This window comes from Thunnus maccoyii, chromosome 22 (genome assembly GCF_910596095.1).
Source record: "Thunnus maccoyii chromosome 22, fThuMac1.1, whole genome shotgun sequence".
Lineage (NCBI taxonomy): Eukaryota > Metazoa > Chordata > Actinopteri > Scombriformes > Scombridae > Thunnus > Thunnus maccoyii.
Window position 1 is genome coordinate 4281280 of NC_056554.1, and position 20867 is coordinate 4302146.

At 39.0% G+C, this 20867-nt stretch overlaps 1 protein-coding gene across 2 annotated transcripts; it reads left to right on the forward strand.

Annotated features, from left to right (window-relative positions):
* Positions 1-96: 96 nt before the first annotated feature.
* Positions 97-18608, forward strand: LOC121888972 (equilibrative nucleoside transporter 2). 2 transcript variants are annotated; one of them, XM_042400618.1, is made up of 14 exons: positions 97-300; positions 954-1073; positions 5111-5167; positions 5617-5698; positions 8219-8361; positions 8482-8621; positions 8736-8870; positions 9060-9157; positions 9493-9559; positions 12616-12806; positions 12916-13018; positions 13131-13216; positions 14892-15091; positions 16522-18608. In XM_042400618.1, the coding sequence occupies exons 3-14, from the start codon at positions 5136-5138 to the stop codon at positions 16631-16633; spliced, it is 1389 nt and encodes a 462-aa protein (XP_042256552.1). In that variant the 5' UTR covers positions 97-300; positions 954-1073; positions 5111-5135; the 3' UTR covers positions 16634-18608. The 2 variants fall into 2 exon arrangements, with proteins under 2 accessions (XP_042256552.1, XP_042256551.1); XM_042400617.1 differs by lacking the exon at positions 954-1073.
* The last annotated feature ends 2259 nt before the right edge of the window (positions 18609-20867 follow it).

The window sequence follows — 20867 nt, forward strand, 5'->3', positions numbered from 1 at the left end:
CGAAACATAATGTGACGGAACACATGTTTAACAGGGCACCGGAAGTACTACCTTTTTTTGTGGAGGTTTCCGTAACGTGTAGCAGCCTGTACTAGCTGACAGTTAAAAAAGCATACAGAGCCATGAACTACCGTAGCCATTTGTATATCCTGCCGCCACGTGCATGAACGACGAACACACACATCGGTTAAAATTAGTCTCCCAGTGAATCATATTGGACCGTTTGGATATGTTTAAATTACTTGAATCGACGGTGGGAGCATTATGAAAATACAGTGACGAGACCAGCATTTTTCCAAGGTGAGTCTGTCACATTCCTACATCACGTTAGCTAGCACTCATGTTAATAGATGGCAACATTGTGTTTTATATGGAAATGTTTTAGTCGTTTTTTAAGGAAGAAGTGATGTTTACGTCACTGTCGGTTGAGTGATGAAACAAAAAAGCGTCTCTGGTTTGCTCCTCTGTCTCTTGCAGACTTGAAATATGGATGTCATTGATTGTAAAATACCATTTACTAACTTACAGGGTTTTTAAAATTAACACCAGATTGTATGTGTTATCAATAGTTTCATTTAGTAATAGTTTTGTAATATAATACCATAACATGTGTATCGTTAAGTTAGCTATGTCCTGATAAAACATGGTTCCACATGGCTTAATGAAGATAATATTTTACGACATTTCCTTGAATATGATTTTGCCATTCACATTTAATTATATGGTGTTTAACCACAGCTGTTAGGGACGCAGTTGCCCGGGAAAAATCAGTCTGTGTTTTGTCTTAAATAACCTACACAGTGAAACAATTAAATCACTCTATTTGGCGTTACAGTACGCCTGTTTGGACCAATACATCTATTGTTTGGATCTACATTGTAGGCTACACTTTACTCAACAGCAGGGAATTGATACTGTTCCTATTTACTACACATGTATTTTCCTGGTGTTAGGAGCGATATGGTCCCTGCCACAGATGAACACATGTTCTGTGCGACTCAGTCTGGATTATGGAAGGGAGCCTTAATCTCTTGTGACTCAGGAGTGAAACACAGCTTTTTAAGGGTTAACAGGTAAGGCGAGGAACTGTTTATCACTGGGAACACAAGCAGCAAGTAGAAGGTACCGAGGTCTTGATACATAGATTTGTAATACATTTTTTTTTGTTACATGTCCACTTTCTGTTAACTTTCCTTGACCACTTCTACTTTAATGGTCAGGTGCTCATATGAACATAGGAACAGGTTTTTTCTTGCTGTAATCATTCCTCCTGTTCATACTATCTGTTAAAATATCAGTTCTTGATGTGCTTTCAATGTAAATGAAAATGCACAGTCCTCTGTTTGTGCAAAAAAAAAGTATTCAAGTTTATCTAAAGCTTACATGAGGCTTCAGCCTTCCAAACCAGTCAACTTAAGTGCAGTCGTTTTACTACTATCCTTTCACTGCTGCTCAACAGGGAAACACACAGAGGGAATGTTATACTAAAAAGACTTAAACTTTCAATTGACTTGACTAATTTGAACGTATGAGGATTCATGTAAGTTTTAGATGAACTTTTGAATATATTTTTGCACAACACTAAAGCTGAAAGCACATTAAGAATGGCTCTTCTAAAAGTCAGGAGGAATCATTACAGCAAGCAAAGCCTGTTTCATTGGTCCTTATGGGCACCTGACTGTTGTTTACGACACTTATAGATAATTGTGAACCTATCCTTTAATGAACTATGGCTGTTTTTATTAATTTCCCATAATATCTTTGACAATTTCCCAATTCTAACCTTTTCATAGTCAAATATTGCCATTTTAAATGTATAGACTCACAAGCAGCCGCCTGTTGGTCTCTGGAAGTTGTGATAAAGGGTGTGAGCGTGTGTGTAGACAGAAGATTTAGCATGGATAATTGTTCAGCAAGGCCTGGCTCAAAAAGTGACAGCTACCAGTGAGATGCCTCCGCAGTAATATTACAATACAAACCACTGTACAGGGAGTATTAGAGGAAAAACTAAAATAATCACAAAAACACAAGCAGAAATAAAACTGTACAGTGTAAAAGATGCATAATACAGAAATTAAGAGAGAAAAATAAATAAGTATAACTTTAAAAAGTGAATAAGCAATGTTCAAACCACTTTAAATCATTTAGCAATGTTGTCCATAGTGTTTTTCAAGAGATGAGATGTCTTTAAAGCTTTTTTATTTTGAGATACTCTACAGACAGAATCAAAGAATGTCTGAAGTTCTTCTTAAAACAAGTTTTTGTTTGGAAGAAACTAAAGAAATCTGGCTTTGTGAATATGGCGTTTGTTTCTGCAGTCTTCATGTTGCTCCCCTGCATCTTAACACGGGAGGAACAGTTTGATATACTGTCAGTGGAAACACCCACCAAAAACAGGCTCTTTTAAGAGAGAGTGATTTCTGGCACTGAAAAAAATAGCTGTGCGTATGTTACTTAAGCAAATGACTCTGCATTGGAAAGTACAAATTAGAGTGGGTTGAGCAAGATTGAATGAAAGAAGTTGGCTGTCTGGAGACAAATGAGCATTTTGTGTGTCTCTTTTCATTATGGAAAAATCCTTAATGAAAAGAGAGACACAAATAGTGTTTCTGCATTTTCAGCCTTGTGTTTTGGTTGCTGTTTATGCTTCATGCTTTCCCATCTCTCACCTAAATACCTTCCTAGGAGCCCTCAAGCTAAACAACCACTGTCTGCTGCACAGCAGTGGTGTCATTACACCTACTGTTTATGCTGACAAAAACCCTTAAACTATAATTAATATGACTTTAACAGTGATTGTCCCCACATTAAAGATTCTGTGTGTAAACATTTCTTTAGAGATGCTGCATTTGAAGTGGATCAACATCTGAAGAGTGTAATGAGTTAGGTGCCTACAAATGCAAATGTGTTTTATAAAATCCCACTTCAGAGTTTTCTCACGTTTAGCGTGTTTGTCTCAATGACGTGGGAGGTGTCTTTCACATGAAACAATGAGGCTACTTATCCTGTCTGCCCTGTACATGTTGCTAGTGATGGGGGGGGGGGGGGTGGAAAGAAAGAATGTGAATGAGTAAAGATTTGTACGATTCAATGCTGGGAGAAGTTCTGCCTTTTTTAAAATGTAAGTTTCATTCTTAGCCCTGTTCCTTTTTTGTTTCCATTGTTTTTACAAGCCAGAGCTAATGTGAGGCTTCAGCAGTCTGAGTTAGGCAAATCAAGGGGTTATCTTCCAAAGTTACAGACTGACTTGAAAAACCATGAACCTATCGTACAACAAGTTCACACACAGTTATTTTGTAGTTACAAAAATTTGGTGACAAAGATCTGTACACTATTGATAGTAATCATTTTATGTCCAAAAGATTGATTACCTTCGTACTAACCGTGAGGAACCACTCACCTACAAATCCAGTTAAAAATGCGACTTAAATGTAGTGCAACTGTGTTTCATAAGGAAGGACACTTCTGGTCATAAACATATTTTAAGTAGCTTATATCAGGCTCTGAGTGGAATTATACCAGCTGACATTCGTGTTGTCACAGTAAACCCGTGAGGAACTTTTGTTACTGTTTTTGTCTGTTTTTTCCACAACCTCATATTTTAAAAATGCACAGAATGACGTCTGAGACCAAAGCAAATAACAAATCAGTATAAATAACTAGAGTGGTTTTACTGGTTTCAATTAGAGACAGAATGTTTCTGGCCAGAACACAGACTGCACAGAGGACACTATGATATTAACTCTCCAACTCTTGCCCTTCATGCTGTTTTCCTTTCGTTTTTTTCAGAGGAATAGAGCTTTTAATAGGAGAGCTTTGAAGCAGCAAGCAGTCAGTTATAATTAAATTGTAGCCAAACACTGTTACCGTCTTATCCTTTCCCATTATGTTTATCACTTTCATAATCTGTGTTCAATATAAAAATACTCCTAACACATACTTTGATTTTTCTGTGAGGTATGTCCACATCATTTTAGTCCATGATTTACTTGCTGGCTCTGATTAGTTCTGCTCTGTTGCCTAAAACATGCTGTCAAGTTAGATTGTAATGACTTTTGACCAAGCTGATTACTTGTCAAGGGGAAGAAAAAACGTGTCCAGTCAAGTAATGAGTTGCTATTTCACCTGGGAGAAAACAGGCTTTTATTTTAGCTTAGTTACAGTCAGAGGCAAAGCTCCAGAGTGCACTAACCCTGTGATCCATGGACATTCACCGTCTGAGTGATGTTGACTTAACTGAATTGTGAGTATGTGCTATTGTAATGCCCTCTAAGAATGACGCAGCTGTTTTTTGTATCCGGTTACCAACGTCTGTGCTACACCTGCTTTTGTAGAAACACTGGTGTCGATTGGCAAGTTTAGTGAAGTAGTCCTGTAACCAAACGCTGACAAACAAATGGAAACCAAAAACCTTTGTGCAAAACAAAACAGTGGAGTCAGTGAAAAAAAAGGAGGTGGTTAGATCACATCCTCCTCCTGTATTTTTAGGAATTAGTGCTGACTCCTAAAGTAGGACAAATGTGAGTCGAGCTCCATTATTTGTCTAGTTACATCCTCCCAACAAGTCAAAACAAGCAGAGCAGCCATACCCTATACTGCCAGTGGCAATGTTGTTAGTGGAGGAAAAAGCTTTGCCAGTTAGTGAGTCAAAAACACAAAGAAGCGAACTATCAGATTCTTGACTAATGTACACATTAAAGAGGAACCGAGTTTGTTCCCAGCCTCAGGGTGCTGGTTCCAGTGTCAAAGCTTCAGCGGAAAATCATTGATACTGCACTTAGTCAGGTCATTTGATTGGACATATAGTAGACTCCTGCCATGTGTAGTGGCATATTCACGTTAAACTACACATTGTTGTAGTAATTAGTTCATTCTATTGCTCTTCTTTATCTGACATCCATGATTCTCCAACACATCACACCACTGTAGCTACTTTAGTGCCTCTTTGGAAGCAGGTTTGGACAGCCCCTCGCAGCCTCTTGCCAGAATGTAAATGGATTCCTGCGTGACTAAGTAGGAAAACCTTGGCAGAAGAGTGTCTAGAAAACAAAATACATGCTCCGTAATCTTTGGAGGTGCGGCTGACTTTTCCTCCCTTCTGTTGTTGTAGTTTCACTTGAACCTCCTACATCAGGATGAAGAGATGCAGGGACGCTCCTCCGGACCGGTGAGTTGAACTGGAAACAGTGAAATGGAAACAAGAAACTCTCACTTCCCAATATTTACTCTCAACCACAGTTTCTCTCGACCACAGCTTCTGTGTAGTTTCTGAAACAGGTTGTTGCTGACAGGCAATGATGTGACAATTGAAATGATTTTCATTTTTTTAAAACCCAACACCAGATTAAAAACTCTGGTATACTGTGTACTCTGGTTCCTGTGTGTATGAAGGCAATTTGAATCCAGCTCAATGGTGGACTCCACCACAACTGAAAACTATTATCTAGAGGTATCTACAGAAAGAAAATACATCAAATGGCTGTTGCTGAAAAATTTCTGACCATAAATAGTATCTCCAGGATTATAACTTCAAGTTCCATCAATTTTAAGTAGGCAGCACCTAGTTGTATACTGGTAACCCTTTTTCAAACAACACCCGTTACTTCTCACCTACAGGGGCTGCTTGGTGGGAATAATATTCTTCATTCTGGGCCTGGGAACGCTGCTACCATGGAACTTCTTCATGACTGCTTCATTGGTAAAAACATGGCAATTACTTCCATCAGAGGCTTCTGACACATTATCTGCTCCTCTGCTGAAGTGTTTTAGTGCATTAAAACCTATAAACTCAATAAGATGGTTTTCCAGTCAGATCTTTGTAAAAGCCTTTTATCTGAAGCCTTTTATGCTGGATGGATGTCAGTGGTCTTAGTGGGAAATTAACAGTGTTTATGGACAGAAAGCTGTTTACATCATTAAAGAAAATGTCTAGTGGATCTACAGAATGAAACTTAGGTAAACACGATGGATTGGATCAGTCAAAATTGGCATTATGTAGCGAGTGGTTTAAGTGATTTGTAGATGTCTTGCATGTTCTGCAGTCTGTGTGTAGGGTATTAAAATGTCATGACCCATAGGAACCCATAAATCCACACAGTCTGTCATATGACTTTAACCATGTGGGTTACTGCATGTGTACACATGTGAAACTTCTTATCACACACGTTACCTGCATCTCTTCCAGTGCCTTGCGAGCACTTCGATTCCTGCTGAAAGCATTTACTCTTCAGTTAGAGCTATTTTCAGCTGCTTGCTGATACTGAGAGCACAGAGTTGTAAGAGTGACCAGCATCACAACAGTTTGCCTCAAGCAACAACCCAAAAGAGAGCTGTATTATTAGTGGTATTGTGATGTGTTATCTTCACTAGATTATCTGGAGCTCTGTTCTAATCAGCCACCCACACAGCCTCTATTATGAAAATGTTGCTTGATGTTGACAGAAGGCCAGTGTAATGAGTGCCAGAGAGCCATGTACCAGTGTGTGTATGTACCAGTTTCTTGGCTGCTAATGAATAATAAGTCAGATTGTAAGATTAGTATTCCTCTTAGCTACAGTTAGGGCTGGATGATATGGACAGAATCAAATATCGCAATATTTTTGACCAAATACCATGATATCGATATTGCAATAATATTGTAAGGGATGACTGTGAGTGCTTTCACAAAATATTTACACAGTTTAGATTTTTGATTATAATATTTACAAATATAATATTTTTGATATAATATTGGTATATTAACCAGCCCTAGCTACAGTGCCTTCATCTCCTTTGTGGATACTTTACAGCAACATTACAAGTTTGGATTATTTTATTATTGCTTGATTGCATATTACATTATCATTATAGCACATACAAGGATACAGTGCTAGAGGACTGGCTTTAAGTTGGGCTACATTAAAGCTGCATTAGTTGTTGTTTTTTTTTCTTTTGGGCCTCTTTTGTCTTTTTCAGATTGCAGGCAAATCAGATTTCTTTCTCAAATCAGATCTTTAAGACAGACTGTCCACATTGTTATTTGCAAGTGACCAGATTGGATTTGTGTGTCCAGACATCACCAACCTATCTGCATGTGTTGCTGTGGTAACGACATAGGCATCAGTAACTACGTATGTTGGTGATGTGGGTTTCCAATGTGGAAGCCTGACAAATGAGATCCATCATTCCCCCAAAGTGCCAGCAGACCTTATTTTAGTTGTCTGTCCATGGACTGTTGTTCTCTGTGTCGTCCTCCATACTGCTCTGCTAGTAGCAGCATGGATTCTGCTCAGCCACTCTGATGCACCTCCGTCACTCTGGATTTGACGTTGTCATCGTGTGTCACATTGCGAGTGATGCAAAAGACACTTTGAAATCCGATTGGAGCAGCTGAGTGTCCGGACTGAGACACATCTGTATAAATCTGATTAGAATCGCATTTCAAACAACCTCTAAATGTGGCTTGGATCCAATTTGCAAAATTCACATTTCATGTGGTTTTTTGCTCTCCAGACTTTCTAAAATCAATCTGGATACAATCTCAGTGTGCCAAAAAAGGATTTGGGCTGACAGTCTAAATAAGGCTTTAGGGACAAGCTGTAAATACAACTTTGATATATTCCTGCATCAGGAAACGGGGTTGATGAGTGGTGAGACTGAACTAAAACAGTAAAGTTGAGGATCGTAAAAACCAAATAATGAGTTGAAAGACACTAAAACTCCCCATTGATCTGAGGGGTACTGCAGAGTCGGGTGACAATTCTCTGTGGGTTCATCACTCTGAGTGACTCCTCATGTTACACACAGTCATTTGACCCATTTTAAATATAAAAAAATGATTAGTGGTAGCTTTAAAGTTATATACTTTATTGTCTAAGAGATGGAAAATGTAGAAGTATATTTTTCTCGCACATGACAAGGATTCTGGGAGTTATGTTGAGTTCAACAGGAATATGTGAATGTCTTTATGTGGAGGCAAGTTCTCCAAATAATAAAACTTTCTTCTGCTGGTGAGCTGAGCAGAATCAGTTTTCTCAAACAATGTAAACTGGTTGTCTCAAAGAAGTAAGAAAAGTTGTCCTGAGAATTTTAACATTTGAAAGAGTATTGATCATAATATTGATTGATTTATTTACTTCATTTTCCATCACTGGTTAATGTAGTGTACATGTAAATGAAATGGAAGCATGCAGGATAACTCAACAATGTAATGTCTGTCTTGCTTCCTCTGGGTTTGTAGTATTTCCAAGGGCGCCTAAACAAAACAGAATGGAACAATGGCACAGCAGTCCAAAAAGAGTACTACTTCAACAACTGGATGACCCTGCTGTCCCAGCTGCCCCTGCTGCTCTTCACTCTGCTCAACTCCATCCTCTACCAGAGGTAGCTCATTTTAACCCTGACTGATTTAAATCAGCCTAAATAGAGAGGATTTCTGACTGAAGTGTCAATTTTATACAGCTTCAAATATTTGCAGTGATAATGCTGATGTTTGTGTTTCAGGATATCGGAGGCAATGCGCGTTGCAGGAAGCCTGGTTTTTATGCTGTTGCTCTTCATCCTCACAGCAGTGCTGGTCAAAGTGCCCATGGAGGAAGACCGCTTCTTCTCCGTCACCATGGCTACTATCTGGTTCATCAACTGTAAGTCAGAGTTACTGAGTGTGTGTGTGAGAGGAAGTCTGATAGTGACAGATAAAGGTGAGCATGTGTGTCTAAGTGATAAAATGTCACATTTAATGAGCTCTCCTCTCCCAGCGTTCGGTGCCGTGCTTCAAGGCAGTCTGTTTGGTCTGGTGGGACTGCTGCCTCAGAAGTACAGTGCCATCTTCATGAGCGGCCAGGGCCTCGCGGGGACCTTCGCTGCCATTGCCATGCTGCTAGCCATAGCCAGTGAGCCCACCCACACTCACACACAAAACACCACTAGTGGGTGCCTAATCCCTCAGTTGCCTAGTAACAAAGGACGTTCAAAACGGATCTAGAGCTAGTCAAATGCAGCATGACACCACACTGTGCTCCATTTCAGAGGACACAAATCATTAGAGTTCTTAGTTACTTACTTGTGTGTTTGTCTCTCAGGTGAAGCAGACTCTGAGACGGCAGCGTTGGGTTACTTCATCACGCCATGTGTGGGGACCCTGTTGACACTCTTCAGCTACCTGCTCCTGTCCCGCCTGGTCAGCTCTGCATGACTACATTACCCACAATCCAATCAAACTAAATAGCATTTTAAACCTAGCAATATTAGCACATTGTTAAAAAAGGTTGCAATAATCAAATCTTCAAAAGTGAAACAGGAGCCTCTTGGTGGCATATAGAGTTGCCAAAGTATAAAACTGTCTTAAATTGAATTTAAATTAAATGTGGATTAAATTGTTCACTTTTATCTAAGCAGGAAAATATTGCACATACTTACATACTACTACTACTACTAGAATCCCATTTGACTCTATCTTAGTCTAAACATGTATACAGAGGTATTTATTTTGTGCTTTCTGGTGATTCCACACAGGACTTTGCTCAGTATTATCTGGACAAAAACAACAAATACGAGGTGGGCACCACAGAGCTGCTGACAGGTGAGATTTAGGCTTCAACAAACTCCTTTTCATGCCTGCTGATTTAATGTAATTTGTCTCCAAGTTGGCATCACAGGGACACTGTAAATTTAGCATTTCTCCTCATTCTGAAGTGCAAGCTCTTTAACACTGGTAGAATTAAGATCAAGCATTTGCCTGAGCGAGTGAACCTCTGCTGGTTTTTCTACTGAGTTCATGATTCTGTGCTTCATAGTCTGGCTGAATGAAATCAGTTCAGGGGAACATTATCTTGTTAAGTCAGTTTACCCACTGTTTATTCAATTAGAGTCCTGGCAGTGCCTAGACAAAGACTGAGCCTGTTAGACACACAGAGGCCCACACACACACTCACACTCTTTGTCAGTGTTTTTCATGAATGTTAAAAAGCCCAAAGTGGCGCACTTACTCAAATCATTGACTAAACCAGACACCATATTTGAAATATTTCCTTCAAGCACATATGAGCATAAGAGCATGAGCATGAACAATGAGGATTTTTACTTGTAAATGGCACAGTGGAAGTCATTTGTACAGTGCTGCTTGAAAGTATTTGAACCCCTTATAATTTGCTATATATCTGCATAGATATGACCTAAAACATGATCAGATTTCCATTCAAGTCCTAAAACTTTATAAAGAGACATCAGCTAAACAAGTGAGACAAAAACCGTACTCTTGTTCATTTATTTATTGAGGAAAATGATCCACCGTTACACATTTGTGCGTGGCAAAAGTATGTGAACCTCTAGGATTATCAATTTATTTGAAGGGGAAATCCACCAGTCGATTGTCAGGCAGATTGTGTACAAATTGAAGACATCCAACACCATTGTTACCCTGCCCAGGAGTGGTCGAACAACAAAAATCACATCAAGAGCAAGGTGTGTAATAGTCTGGGAGGCCACAAGAAACCCCAGGGTAACGTCTAGGAAACTAAAGGAATCTCTTGCAGTGGCTACAGTCAATGTTCATGAGTCCATCATCAGGAGAACATTGAACATCAATGGTGTGCATTGTAGAGTTGCAAGGAACAAAGCCACTTCTCTCCAAATAGGACATTGCTGCCTACTATAGTACGCTCAAGACCACGTGGATAAGCCAGTAGGTGATTGGAAAAATTTTCTGTGGATGGATGAGACCAAAATTGAACTTTTTGGCTTGAATGAGAAGCGTTATTTTTGGTGAGGAGCAAACACTACATTCCAGCATAAGAACCTTAACCCATCTGTGAAACATGGTGGTGGTAGTATCATGGTTTGGGCCTGTTTTGCTGCTCCTGAACCAGGACGGCTTGCAATCATTGATAGAACTGAGTTCTCAGTTTTGCCAGCACATTCTACAGCAAGATGTCAAGGTATCTGTCTATGAACTGAAACTCAACAGAAAGCAGGTCATGCAGTAAGACAATGACCCTAAACACACAAGTCGTTCTAGCAAAGAATGGTTAGAGCAGAAGAAAGATAATGTTTTGGAATAGCCGAGTCAAAGTCCTGACTTTAATCCTAAAGAAATGCTGTGGAAGGACCCGAAGCATGTAAACTTAGCACAAAAAGTAAGGAAATTTGTGTTTGGTAGATTATTTTTTTGTTGTAACAATGCTTCTTGGCAATAAATCTTATACCGTTGAAAAGCCAGTTTATTTATTTCCCTTTTTAAATGATGCCACATTTGTAAGGAACATGCATTTGTGGGATGAGCAGCAGAGCTGAGTATGTGGGTTGCGCCCATGAAAAATTTGCCAAATCTTCTCTGCCAATGCCAAACAGCTTATTTTGCAGTTGCTATTGATTCTTGTTTTGAGCCTCATTGGTACCTGATTGGCAGGAACCTGAACCTGAACATGTGGAGGAATGTGATGTTCAGCGATGAGTCCACATTTTGCCTACGACAGTTGGATTGTAGGGTCAAAGTGTGGAGAACGCTATGCTGATTGATGCACTGATAGAGTAACATCTTTTGGTGGAGGCAGTGTGATGGTGTGGGGTGGCATCTCCCTCACTGGAAAAAACGAGGCTTGTCATCATTGGAGGTAATCTCAATGCAGAGAGATATCGAGATGAGATTCTGCAACCAGTGGCAATCCCATTTCTCCACAGTCTGGGACCGAACTCTGTCCTCCAAGATGACAACGCTCGCCCCCACAGAGCGGGGTTTATCAGAGACTACCTCCAGAATTTGGGAGTGGAGAGGATGGAATGGCCTGCCAGCAGTCGTGACCTCAATCCCATTGAACACTTGTGGGATCAGCTTGGGTGTGCTGTTAGTGCCAGAGTGACCAACACAACCACGTTGGCTGACTTGCGACAAATGCGGAGGTGCCAGACTGTTGTAGCTTTGTATGGTTCTTCCACACGCTGCTGAGGCTCCTGTTTCTTAAATGAATAAATTGTTAATTTGCCAATATGTCTTGTTTCTTCAAACTTCAATCACCAAACACCAAACAAGAGTCAATGGCAGAATAACCTATTTGGCAATTTTTTCATGGGCGCAACCCACATACTCAGCTCTGCTGCTCATCCCACAAATGCATGTTCCTTACAAATGTGGCATCATTTAAAAGGGAAATAAACAGGCTTTCCAGCAGTATAAGATTTATTGCCAAGAAACATTGTTACAACAAAGAAATAATCTACCAAACACAAATTTCCTTACTTTTTGTGCTAAGTTTAGTTCATGCAAAGAGGCCCACCAACATCCCTGAGTTGAGGCTGTTCTGTAAGGAGGAATGAGCTAAAATTCCTCCGAGCTGATGTGCAGGGCTGATAAACAGTTACTGGAAATGTTTAGTTGTTATCGCTGCAAAGGGGGGTCACACCAATTACCTAAAGCAAGGGTTCACATACTTTTGCCTCACACAAATATGGAAGATTGGATAATTTTCCTCAATAAATAAATGAAAAGGTTTTTTGTCTCATTTGTTTAATTGGGTTCCCTTCATCTAGTTTTAGGACTTGTGTAAATTTCTGATCATGTTTTAGGTCATATTCATGCAGAAATACAGAACATTCTAAAGGTTTCACAAACTTTCAAGCAGCACTGTATATATTCAACTACAGAGAGCAGCACAGTGGAAAACGGTAAGCTGAACGGCCATGCTAATGGCTCCGTGCCCAGCGGCACAACCAATGACAGCAGTCCAGCCGAGGCAGAGGTCGACAGTCCAGATGGGACCAAGCAGGCCTTCCTGTCACTGGAGCAGGTCGAGAGGGGACAAGCCAAGGCCTCGGTCATAGAGGTCTTTAAAAAGGTAAACCCAAATGTTGTGTGATGTGTTAGTTGTGACTGACTTGAGAACTACTTGAGAAAAAAAGCAGTTTAAAGTGTTTTAAAAAGTTTTCTTTTCCTTTCATTTTAAGATCTGGGTGATGGCGTTCTGCGTGACATTTGTGTTCACAGTCACTCTGTCAGTCTTCCCTGCTGTCACAGCAGATGTCAGAACATCTTTCCCAGGAAAATGGGGTATGACGGAGTCAGTTAGTTCACCTCACTGATTAGATCTCTGCTGCCTTTAACACACTTACTGAAGTCTGGTGTAATATCCTATTCATCTTGTTGGTTATTCTCTCCTCAGAGCGCTTCTTTATCTCAGTGTGCTGCTTCTTGATTTTCAACATTAATGACTGGCTTGGTCGGACAATTACCACCTTGATACGTTGGGTGAGTATTTGATTTTCATTAGATTTTTTTGTTTTGGTTTTTTAACATAGTAGTGCAATGTCTCTCCTGCATTCTGTTTGCTGCCACAGAAACTGATCATTTGTTGATGTGATTAATGTACATGACTTCATTTCCAAACTACACTGTAATATTGTTCCTGCCCAGGCCTGCATTGTATTACAGCAGTTGTTTGCGTCATTTACATTTATCTTCCAGTGCAATAATCCAACCAGTTTGACAGCACATGCCTGATAACTAATGCAAAAGTAATGTATAACCAGCACAAGAGAGAGCACAGAGCAGTTAGAAGACTGAGTTTCACCTACGTCAGTTATGACAAATATTTATACTGCATGAAGATTTGTAAAGTGATAATTTGGTGTGTATCACTTCCTGCTATAATTTTCTATAGCAACTTTATACAGTGTTACTTAAGTAACACTTACAGAAAGTAAGCACAGTTTGGGTTTAGGATGGATTTCTGCAGCCATATTCAGAGGATTTTGCATTTTCCATTTTGCATATGGAAAAAGGGAATTTGACATGGTCTACCACAGTGAGGGTTTTATGTGTTTTTGCTTTGTCACCAGAGAATGATTTTCTTCCTTGTTCAATGTGAACACTTTTTAGAGGCCTGAAAAGGAAAATTATCCAGTAATTTACAAGTTAATTATAGTTTGTTTTAGGAAAAAGTTTTTTTTCCTGCTTTGATTTCTTTATAATATGGAAGCCCGTTATTATTATTATTATTATTATTATTATTATTATTATCATCATCATCATCAGTGTTAGTGTTTGTTTTTTTTCTCCCAACTAGGACTCATATTTCATAATTATACATTTTATACATTATTTATACATTATTTTCTACATTTACTAAGTATACAGTGTTCTATTGCTACATCAATATAGTAGATCTAATCTAATGAATTTTCTGGAAAATCATTTGAGAACTGTTTATTTATTAAGTAACAGACAGAAATGTCAGTTTCATTAAATTGAGTAAATTAAATACGTGACTACTACTTCATCCCATTGATGCAAAAAATCATTTAAAAATTCAATATTGTCATAAAGCAGTAATGCTCGCTGGACATTGGCTTAATTTGCTTAAGACACCCACAGATATGAAATCCAATTTAAGGTGAGAGCAGTCATTGAACTGCTGAAGCGAACGTGACTCAGTGACTGAATCCTTACTGGAAATGACCTCCCTCCTCCTCCACTGGAACAATAATAATGGAATATTAAACACTGGCTGCTGGGCATGCAGTGATAGGGGACTTGGCTCTGGCTCTGGTAGTTACTCTGTCAGTTGCTTGCACCACATTTGTGTTGTTTTCCTGTGCCAGATGGTCCCGTCTCTCCCACACAACTCTTGTTTTCTCAGCTCCCACGCCTACATATGAAAATCCCTGTGGCCCACATCCACACTATCAGACACTCCCTTTCTACTTTCTATCCAACCTCCAACAGAAAATAATTTTTTCCTACACGCAGGACTCTTTGTTCTCTTTGTGAGGTGTTGTATGGGAGATACTTTTTTTTTTTTCTTTTTGTATTTTAATCTCCTACTCATTTGTTTTAATGTTCTCACCCGTTCCAAATCCACTTGTCACTCTACATAATCTCATTTCTCTCCCCTGATTCCCTCTGTCTCTGTCTCTCTCTCCAGCCTCGTAAGGAGTCCCGTTTGTTCCCGGTGCTGGTTGTCTCCAGGGTGGTGTTCATTCCTCTGCTGATGCTCTGCAATGTCCAGAGTCGCTCCTTCCTTCCTGTTTACTTCGCCCACGATGGTGCTTTCGCTGCCATCATGGTTCTTTTCTCTCTGTCCAGCGGATACTTCGTGTGTCTCTCCATGTCCTACGCACCACAGTGAGTCCAAACACGTTGGTCACTCACACTGAGTACATGTGACAATAAAGCCAGTGTAAATATCACTGCTTAATGAGAACTGCAGCAACAGTCATATCTGTCCACAGCTATCAGTAGTTAAATACCTGTCTGATATCAGAACAATCAAACCTGTTTAGCAGGAACTGTTACATAATGTTGTTTTACATCTTAACTGACATCAGACTACAGGGTACACTTTCATAAAACACTGTTTTTATGTGTTGTTATTTTGTTAGATTTTGTTAGATTTCATGAAAGAAATGATCAACATTATGTCTTTGACAACATATTTTTGCCCACTGCTCATCATCTGAGTTTTTCTTAAGGTGAGCTAAACAGTGTGTAGTCTAATGCACGCCTGTAAGACCGGTGTGTGGGAGAATCTCATTTACAGAACATTCAAATAATTTTAATAAAGAGCTGTGTAGACCAATACTGACAGAGGTATAAGTTTGATTCCAGCACACTTTATTATTTCAGACCTTCATTCAGTAGAATGTATTGAGTCAAACAATACTAGCACACCATATATGGTAGATATAAATCTTTACTCAGCAGCACGCCAGCAGCGCCTCCTGCTATTTATACCAGTTAAGGTCAATAAGCTCATCTAATCATAAACAAGCATAGCAGGATTGTGCTACTGTGTGTATACGAACCAAGGAACATAATGTATCATACAGTTGCAAAAAACAAACATGTTGCTAAAAAAAAACTATCAAATCAGTCAAAGTAACAAAATCACAACAATATTAAAAAGGTAAGTGATTAGTAAATGTATATAAAACAGGCCTTAAAATCTCATTGTAGTAAAATCAATAGTCAAAGCTCATAATTTTGATAACAGCATTAATAGTTACACTCCGTCTCTTGAATGTTTGCACACACATCGTTCTGCACAGTGAAGCTGGAGTTTGTTTGCACGTTCATCTGCTGACGTGCTCTGACTAAATCTCAGTTTAAGGCATGTACCTACCGGCAGGATTTGTGAAATCACAACTAGTTTGGAGCGTGATCACGGTCCAATATGCAAGATTTTTTTAATGGGAGAAGTAGAATTTTTAACTAATTAATTGAACTCTTTTGTGGAAAAAAACAAGCAGAGTGATTTTTATGTTTTTCAATCATATGTGGAAGGGGTTTTTAAGTATATAGTTTAAAAACGCAGGTCTTGGAGTGTCCTTGAACGCACCATCAAGGTGTGTCCCATGGTAACATAACTTTGACAAACAAAAAAGAAAACTCCAAAGGTGGCTGAATGTTCACTGTGTTGAATCACAGATGTTTAGTGTGTATTTACGTGATATGAAGTGAGAGCAGGGATTTCTGATTTTTGGCTGAGACATTTGAAAGCACCAGACTGGTCTCAGCTTTAAATACTCCATAGCTGACATCTGCTTTCTCATCAGGTTAGTGGAGCCAAAGGATGCTGAGACTGCAGGAGCCCTGATGACCTTCTTCTTGGCTCTGGGTCTGTCCATTGGAGCAGCGCTGTCCTTCCCCTTCCGGGCTCTGGTCTAGTCATACACACTTTGATGGGAATACGTGAATAATGTCAACTTCCTGTTTTCCATTCATCTGTGAAGTGGTGTGTTTGTGTGTGTGTGTGTTACACAGCGTGACAGCCATGATTAGGAAGTTTATGGAGTAGTACCAGTGCCCACACGTCTACAAGGGATCCCTAGCATCACACACACACACACACACAAACACTTGACAAGATTCCTTTTGGGAGAAGGAGTAAGGGAAGACTGCTCATCATTTTACCTGCTTCTGACCTGAAAACACAGGTTAGAAAAGGTCTCCTCTCGGTACAGTCAACTTTTTATGTGAACTGTTCATTTTTAGGTTTATTTATGTTTAATTTCCGTTAGTTGTAAGTAGCTTTTTAGGCATTTATCCTCAGATGAGAAGATTGATTTTAAAGAAGAACAGAGGTACGTGTTTCCACCACAACAAAATGAACTTTGTTTACTTGGTCAGGTTTTAATATCAGATTGAGGTTTTTTTTCTACTTTGATTGATGGCTTGAATGTTTCCTTTTTGTTAGATTCAGTGTTTTTTGATGGATTTTTCTCCTTTTGAATTATTTTGTATTTTCTAATGAAATAGCTCTATGATAGAGAAGTAGATCAAACAAAAAAAAAAGTCTTTGTTATATTAAACTGTCGTACTGTAAATATGCAATGGGAAGTAAATGATTTGCCTCAATGGACATTCTTCCCCTCCCAGTCTCCCTCACCAGCGCCAGCGGTCTCTCAAGCCTGAATGCTACTACTGCCATCTGTTGGTCAAACGACTTCAGCTTCATTTCCTTTTACTTTAAAACCTCAGAGTTGAAATATGACACTATCAGGACAGTGGGAACTAATGACTGACTTCACAGCAACTGTTGTAACTCTGATGTATATTTCGTGACCTGTCAGAGCTGTGACTACTTCAGTTCACTTTAAAAGCAGTTTAGTGATGCTGTTGTTGTAAATCATGAATATACAATTGAATCATGCGGAAATGGGAGTAAATGTTGAAAAAAGGCACTGAGTAATTCCTCTGTTTAGTATTGTATTGTTATTGCATTTGCCACTTGCTGCCAGTGTGCTATGCTTCAGTTACTGTTAACATTGGTTTTGTTGATGTATAGAAATTAATTTATTGCCCCAGATTATAGATTTATTTAGTCCCATTATCATTTATGTTGATTGAACTTTGCTCAAGTGTTCATAAGCCTTCATTTTTATGCTTAACATTCAAAGTGTGAATGTGTGTGTTTTTTTAATTGTTTATTTCAATGAAACTGTAAATGAAAAGTTTGTAACAAGAGGGGGCAGCAATAATGGGATTTTTTAAAAGCATGACTTGATTTATGCTGCATTCACATGCAGTGGGAATTTTCTTTTACACACATGCATTTTCAAGTCAAAAAAGTACATGGTTTACAGCAAAGAAAATATGGCAATGTGAGCCACAAAAAGAAGTTTTGTTTTTTTTTAGTACCATATTTCCCACAGAATGTAAATGCAGCATCAGTAATGGAGATGTGTGAACTGTGACTTTTTTTTTTTTTTACAACAGGATCTTGTGTCCTTTCATACTATACTTCAAGAAGAAGAAGAAACCTTTACAGGTTTAAAGAATTCAAACTTATTGGAAATTCTCCTTTTCTTTCTACTTCTAAGTTTCCTGTCAAAGAATTTAGATTCATTTAAAATGATTGGACATGACAGTTCTCAATGTACAGTTCTCTCACAATCAGGGTTAATGGTGATCAAACCCAGTTTCCAAGGTGCATATGGTGTTCACATCATATTAGCTTGACTGTGACCACAGAATTAATATTTCATGTACTCCGTTATATGCAGATCGCATCTATAAAAACAGATGCTGACAGAGCACAGACCACATGTCTCATGACTTGCAGTAAAGGGAATTCATGCTCCTGCATGTTTATAATGTATCTGTAGAGATTTGACTGTCAATAAACGGACGGTTTCAAACAGCTGTGTGTGTTTGTGGCTGTTGGAGATGCTCATTTGCATGAAAACAGACTACTGTCTGAGGAAGCCTGATTTTTTTTTTTTTTTTTTAATTCTGTCGTTTGTCTGAGCAACAAACAGCTGAAAATAATCTTATTCAGTTTATCTGCATCGATGTGATCAAGAATTTTAAGAGCTTATTGAGAAACATTTACAGTCTGTTGGTGTAATCATAATAACATTTTCCCTATAAAGAGTTACATGTACTATGGGATAGTATGAGCAAAAAGACATTAGCTTAACTAAAACTTTGTTAAAAAAACAAAACTTGGCACTTAGGTATAACATTATAATGAAATTTGAATACTAAATTGTATTAAATATACATGTACTCACTGACTGTGTGTATATGGACTGAAACATCTGTTTTAAATTGGAGTAAATTTACTCAGTTTGCTGGAAATATGATACAATTAAATCTGCTTTATGATGTATTTTGTCAGGTTTCACTTCATAGAGTATGTTTAAGGTTCCTCAGCTTTAAATGAACTACTGTACAACAGCAGGAATAAAAGTGTCATGTGTAGCCATAGTGAAATCCCAACCAATCAGGAGTGCTGATCATGGTTTCAACTCTAATTACAGTGAGATGCCTTTATCACAAAATAAGAGCTCACCTTTACAGAAGATAAATCGCTCCTCTAACACCATTCAAAGAACCAAATTAGCTGAATGAGAATTAGGATTATTTTATATGGCTAAGATTATGCTAAGATCCAAATGACTCCTTTCCAAGCAGGCATCAACAGAAACATGTTGATATAATTATGATTTTAGATGAGAACATGTACATTTTTTAATAGTTTTTGGGGCATTTTATACCTTTATTACAAGGACAGCGTAGATATGAGAGAGAGAGAGATGGGAGGGCGACATGCAACAAAGGTCTGCTGCTGGATTCTAACAGTGGACGTTGTGGTTATGTGGCACGCGTACATGATCTGATCATGTACATTTTTGAGAAATCTAAATCAGATTTGTGTATTTACAAACACCTGGTAGGCCAGCAGTTTCCAACCTTTTATAGTTTGACCCTTTAAAATAATGTCTACTTGTGACCTCATCACAGGGAATGACCTTACTGTGGACTGGTGGAGGCTGGTCCATAGAGGCAGAGGAGGTTGCTCCTCCTTTACTTTTTGAGAGGCAAGAGGGAGATCAAAATATAAAAAAAGAATATCTGGTTGAAACAAACCATTACCAAATCTCAGTATTATTTATAAAATATTTTTTCTCTCTTCTTTGGAAAAAATCCATTATTGAAATTCTGTTTAAACTGCTTCAACAGTGACACCTGCAGGGCAGGAGGAGAAAGAGCAGTCTGTGTGAAGTGGTGGTGGGGGGCAGTGTGGGAGAGTGAGAGGGGGTGGGGGACAGAGGTCCGCTGCTGTCCGCTGCAGGGCGGGATCTCTTACATCTATTTAATGTACTTGAATTTTTTTCCATGCTAATCTATGATTGGCCAAGACAGGTAAAATTACGCTCCAAGGGAGGACGTCCTCCCTAGCCAATCAACAACCAGAATGCAATATTGACATCGTGTTGGTCCAATGATAGTTTCCAGATTTCATCTTCAGTTCTCTCCACTGTAAAGCAGAGTAGCAGCAGTAGATAACTCCTTGCGTAAGCCAACGCAACAGTTACCTTGTTGTGGCAGCCTGAAGGACTCTTTATACATCCATGGAAGGACTGTTAAGGACTGTTGTTAAGCTAAACGGAGAAATTATCTGGACTATGAAGCGGAGGAGCAGAAGGACGCCGCCGGTGAGGCTGGAGAGAGAAGCAACCGGAGAAACAACCAGGAGAGTTAGCTTGTTTGTCATTGTTGCTAATGATATCAGACTGGTTAACCAGCAACCATAATGTTCTGTTAACTAACAAACAAGATGACCAACAGCTACAAATGGACGTTATGACATGGATACTTCATCTCCATGATAGAAAGAAGACATCAGATGACGTGAGTTAGATACAGCTTCTCTCTCTGTCTCTTTGGTCGCTAATTTCATGTCTGATGGTTAAATGTCTCTGTGTAGCTCTTGTGTGAATTTATCTCCTTAACAAGCAGAGATCATATAATGTTCTGTAGGTAGTTTGCTTGTTGAAGTTACAGTGAGATGTCTGGACTCACTCATTCATTTGGAATTGAGTGGTTGTTCAGTCAGCTGTTGATGTGTGATTAGTGAATGAGTGTCCAGGAGGTCTGGCTGCTTGTTGTGACA

Bases quoted from the DNA above. Each gene is read 5' to 3' on its own strand.
- LOC121888972 (XM_042400618.1), top strand. From the start codon at position 5,136: ATGAAGAGATGCAGGGACGCTCCTCCGGACCG. The intron at 8,362-8,481 runs GTAGCTCATTTT...TTTGTGTTTCAG, and splicing joins AACTCCATCCTCTACCAGAG to GATATCGGAGGCAATGCGCG. The intron at 9,560-12,615 runs GTGAGATTTAGG...ATTCAACTACAG, and splicing joins CACCACAGAGCTGCTGACAG to AGAGCAGCACAGTGGAAAAC.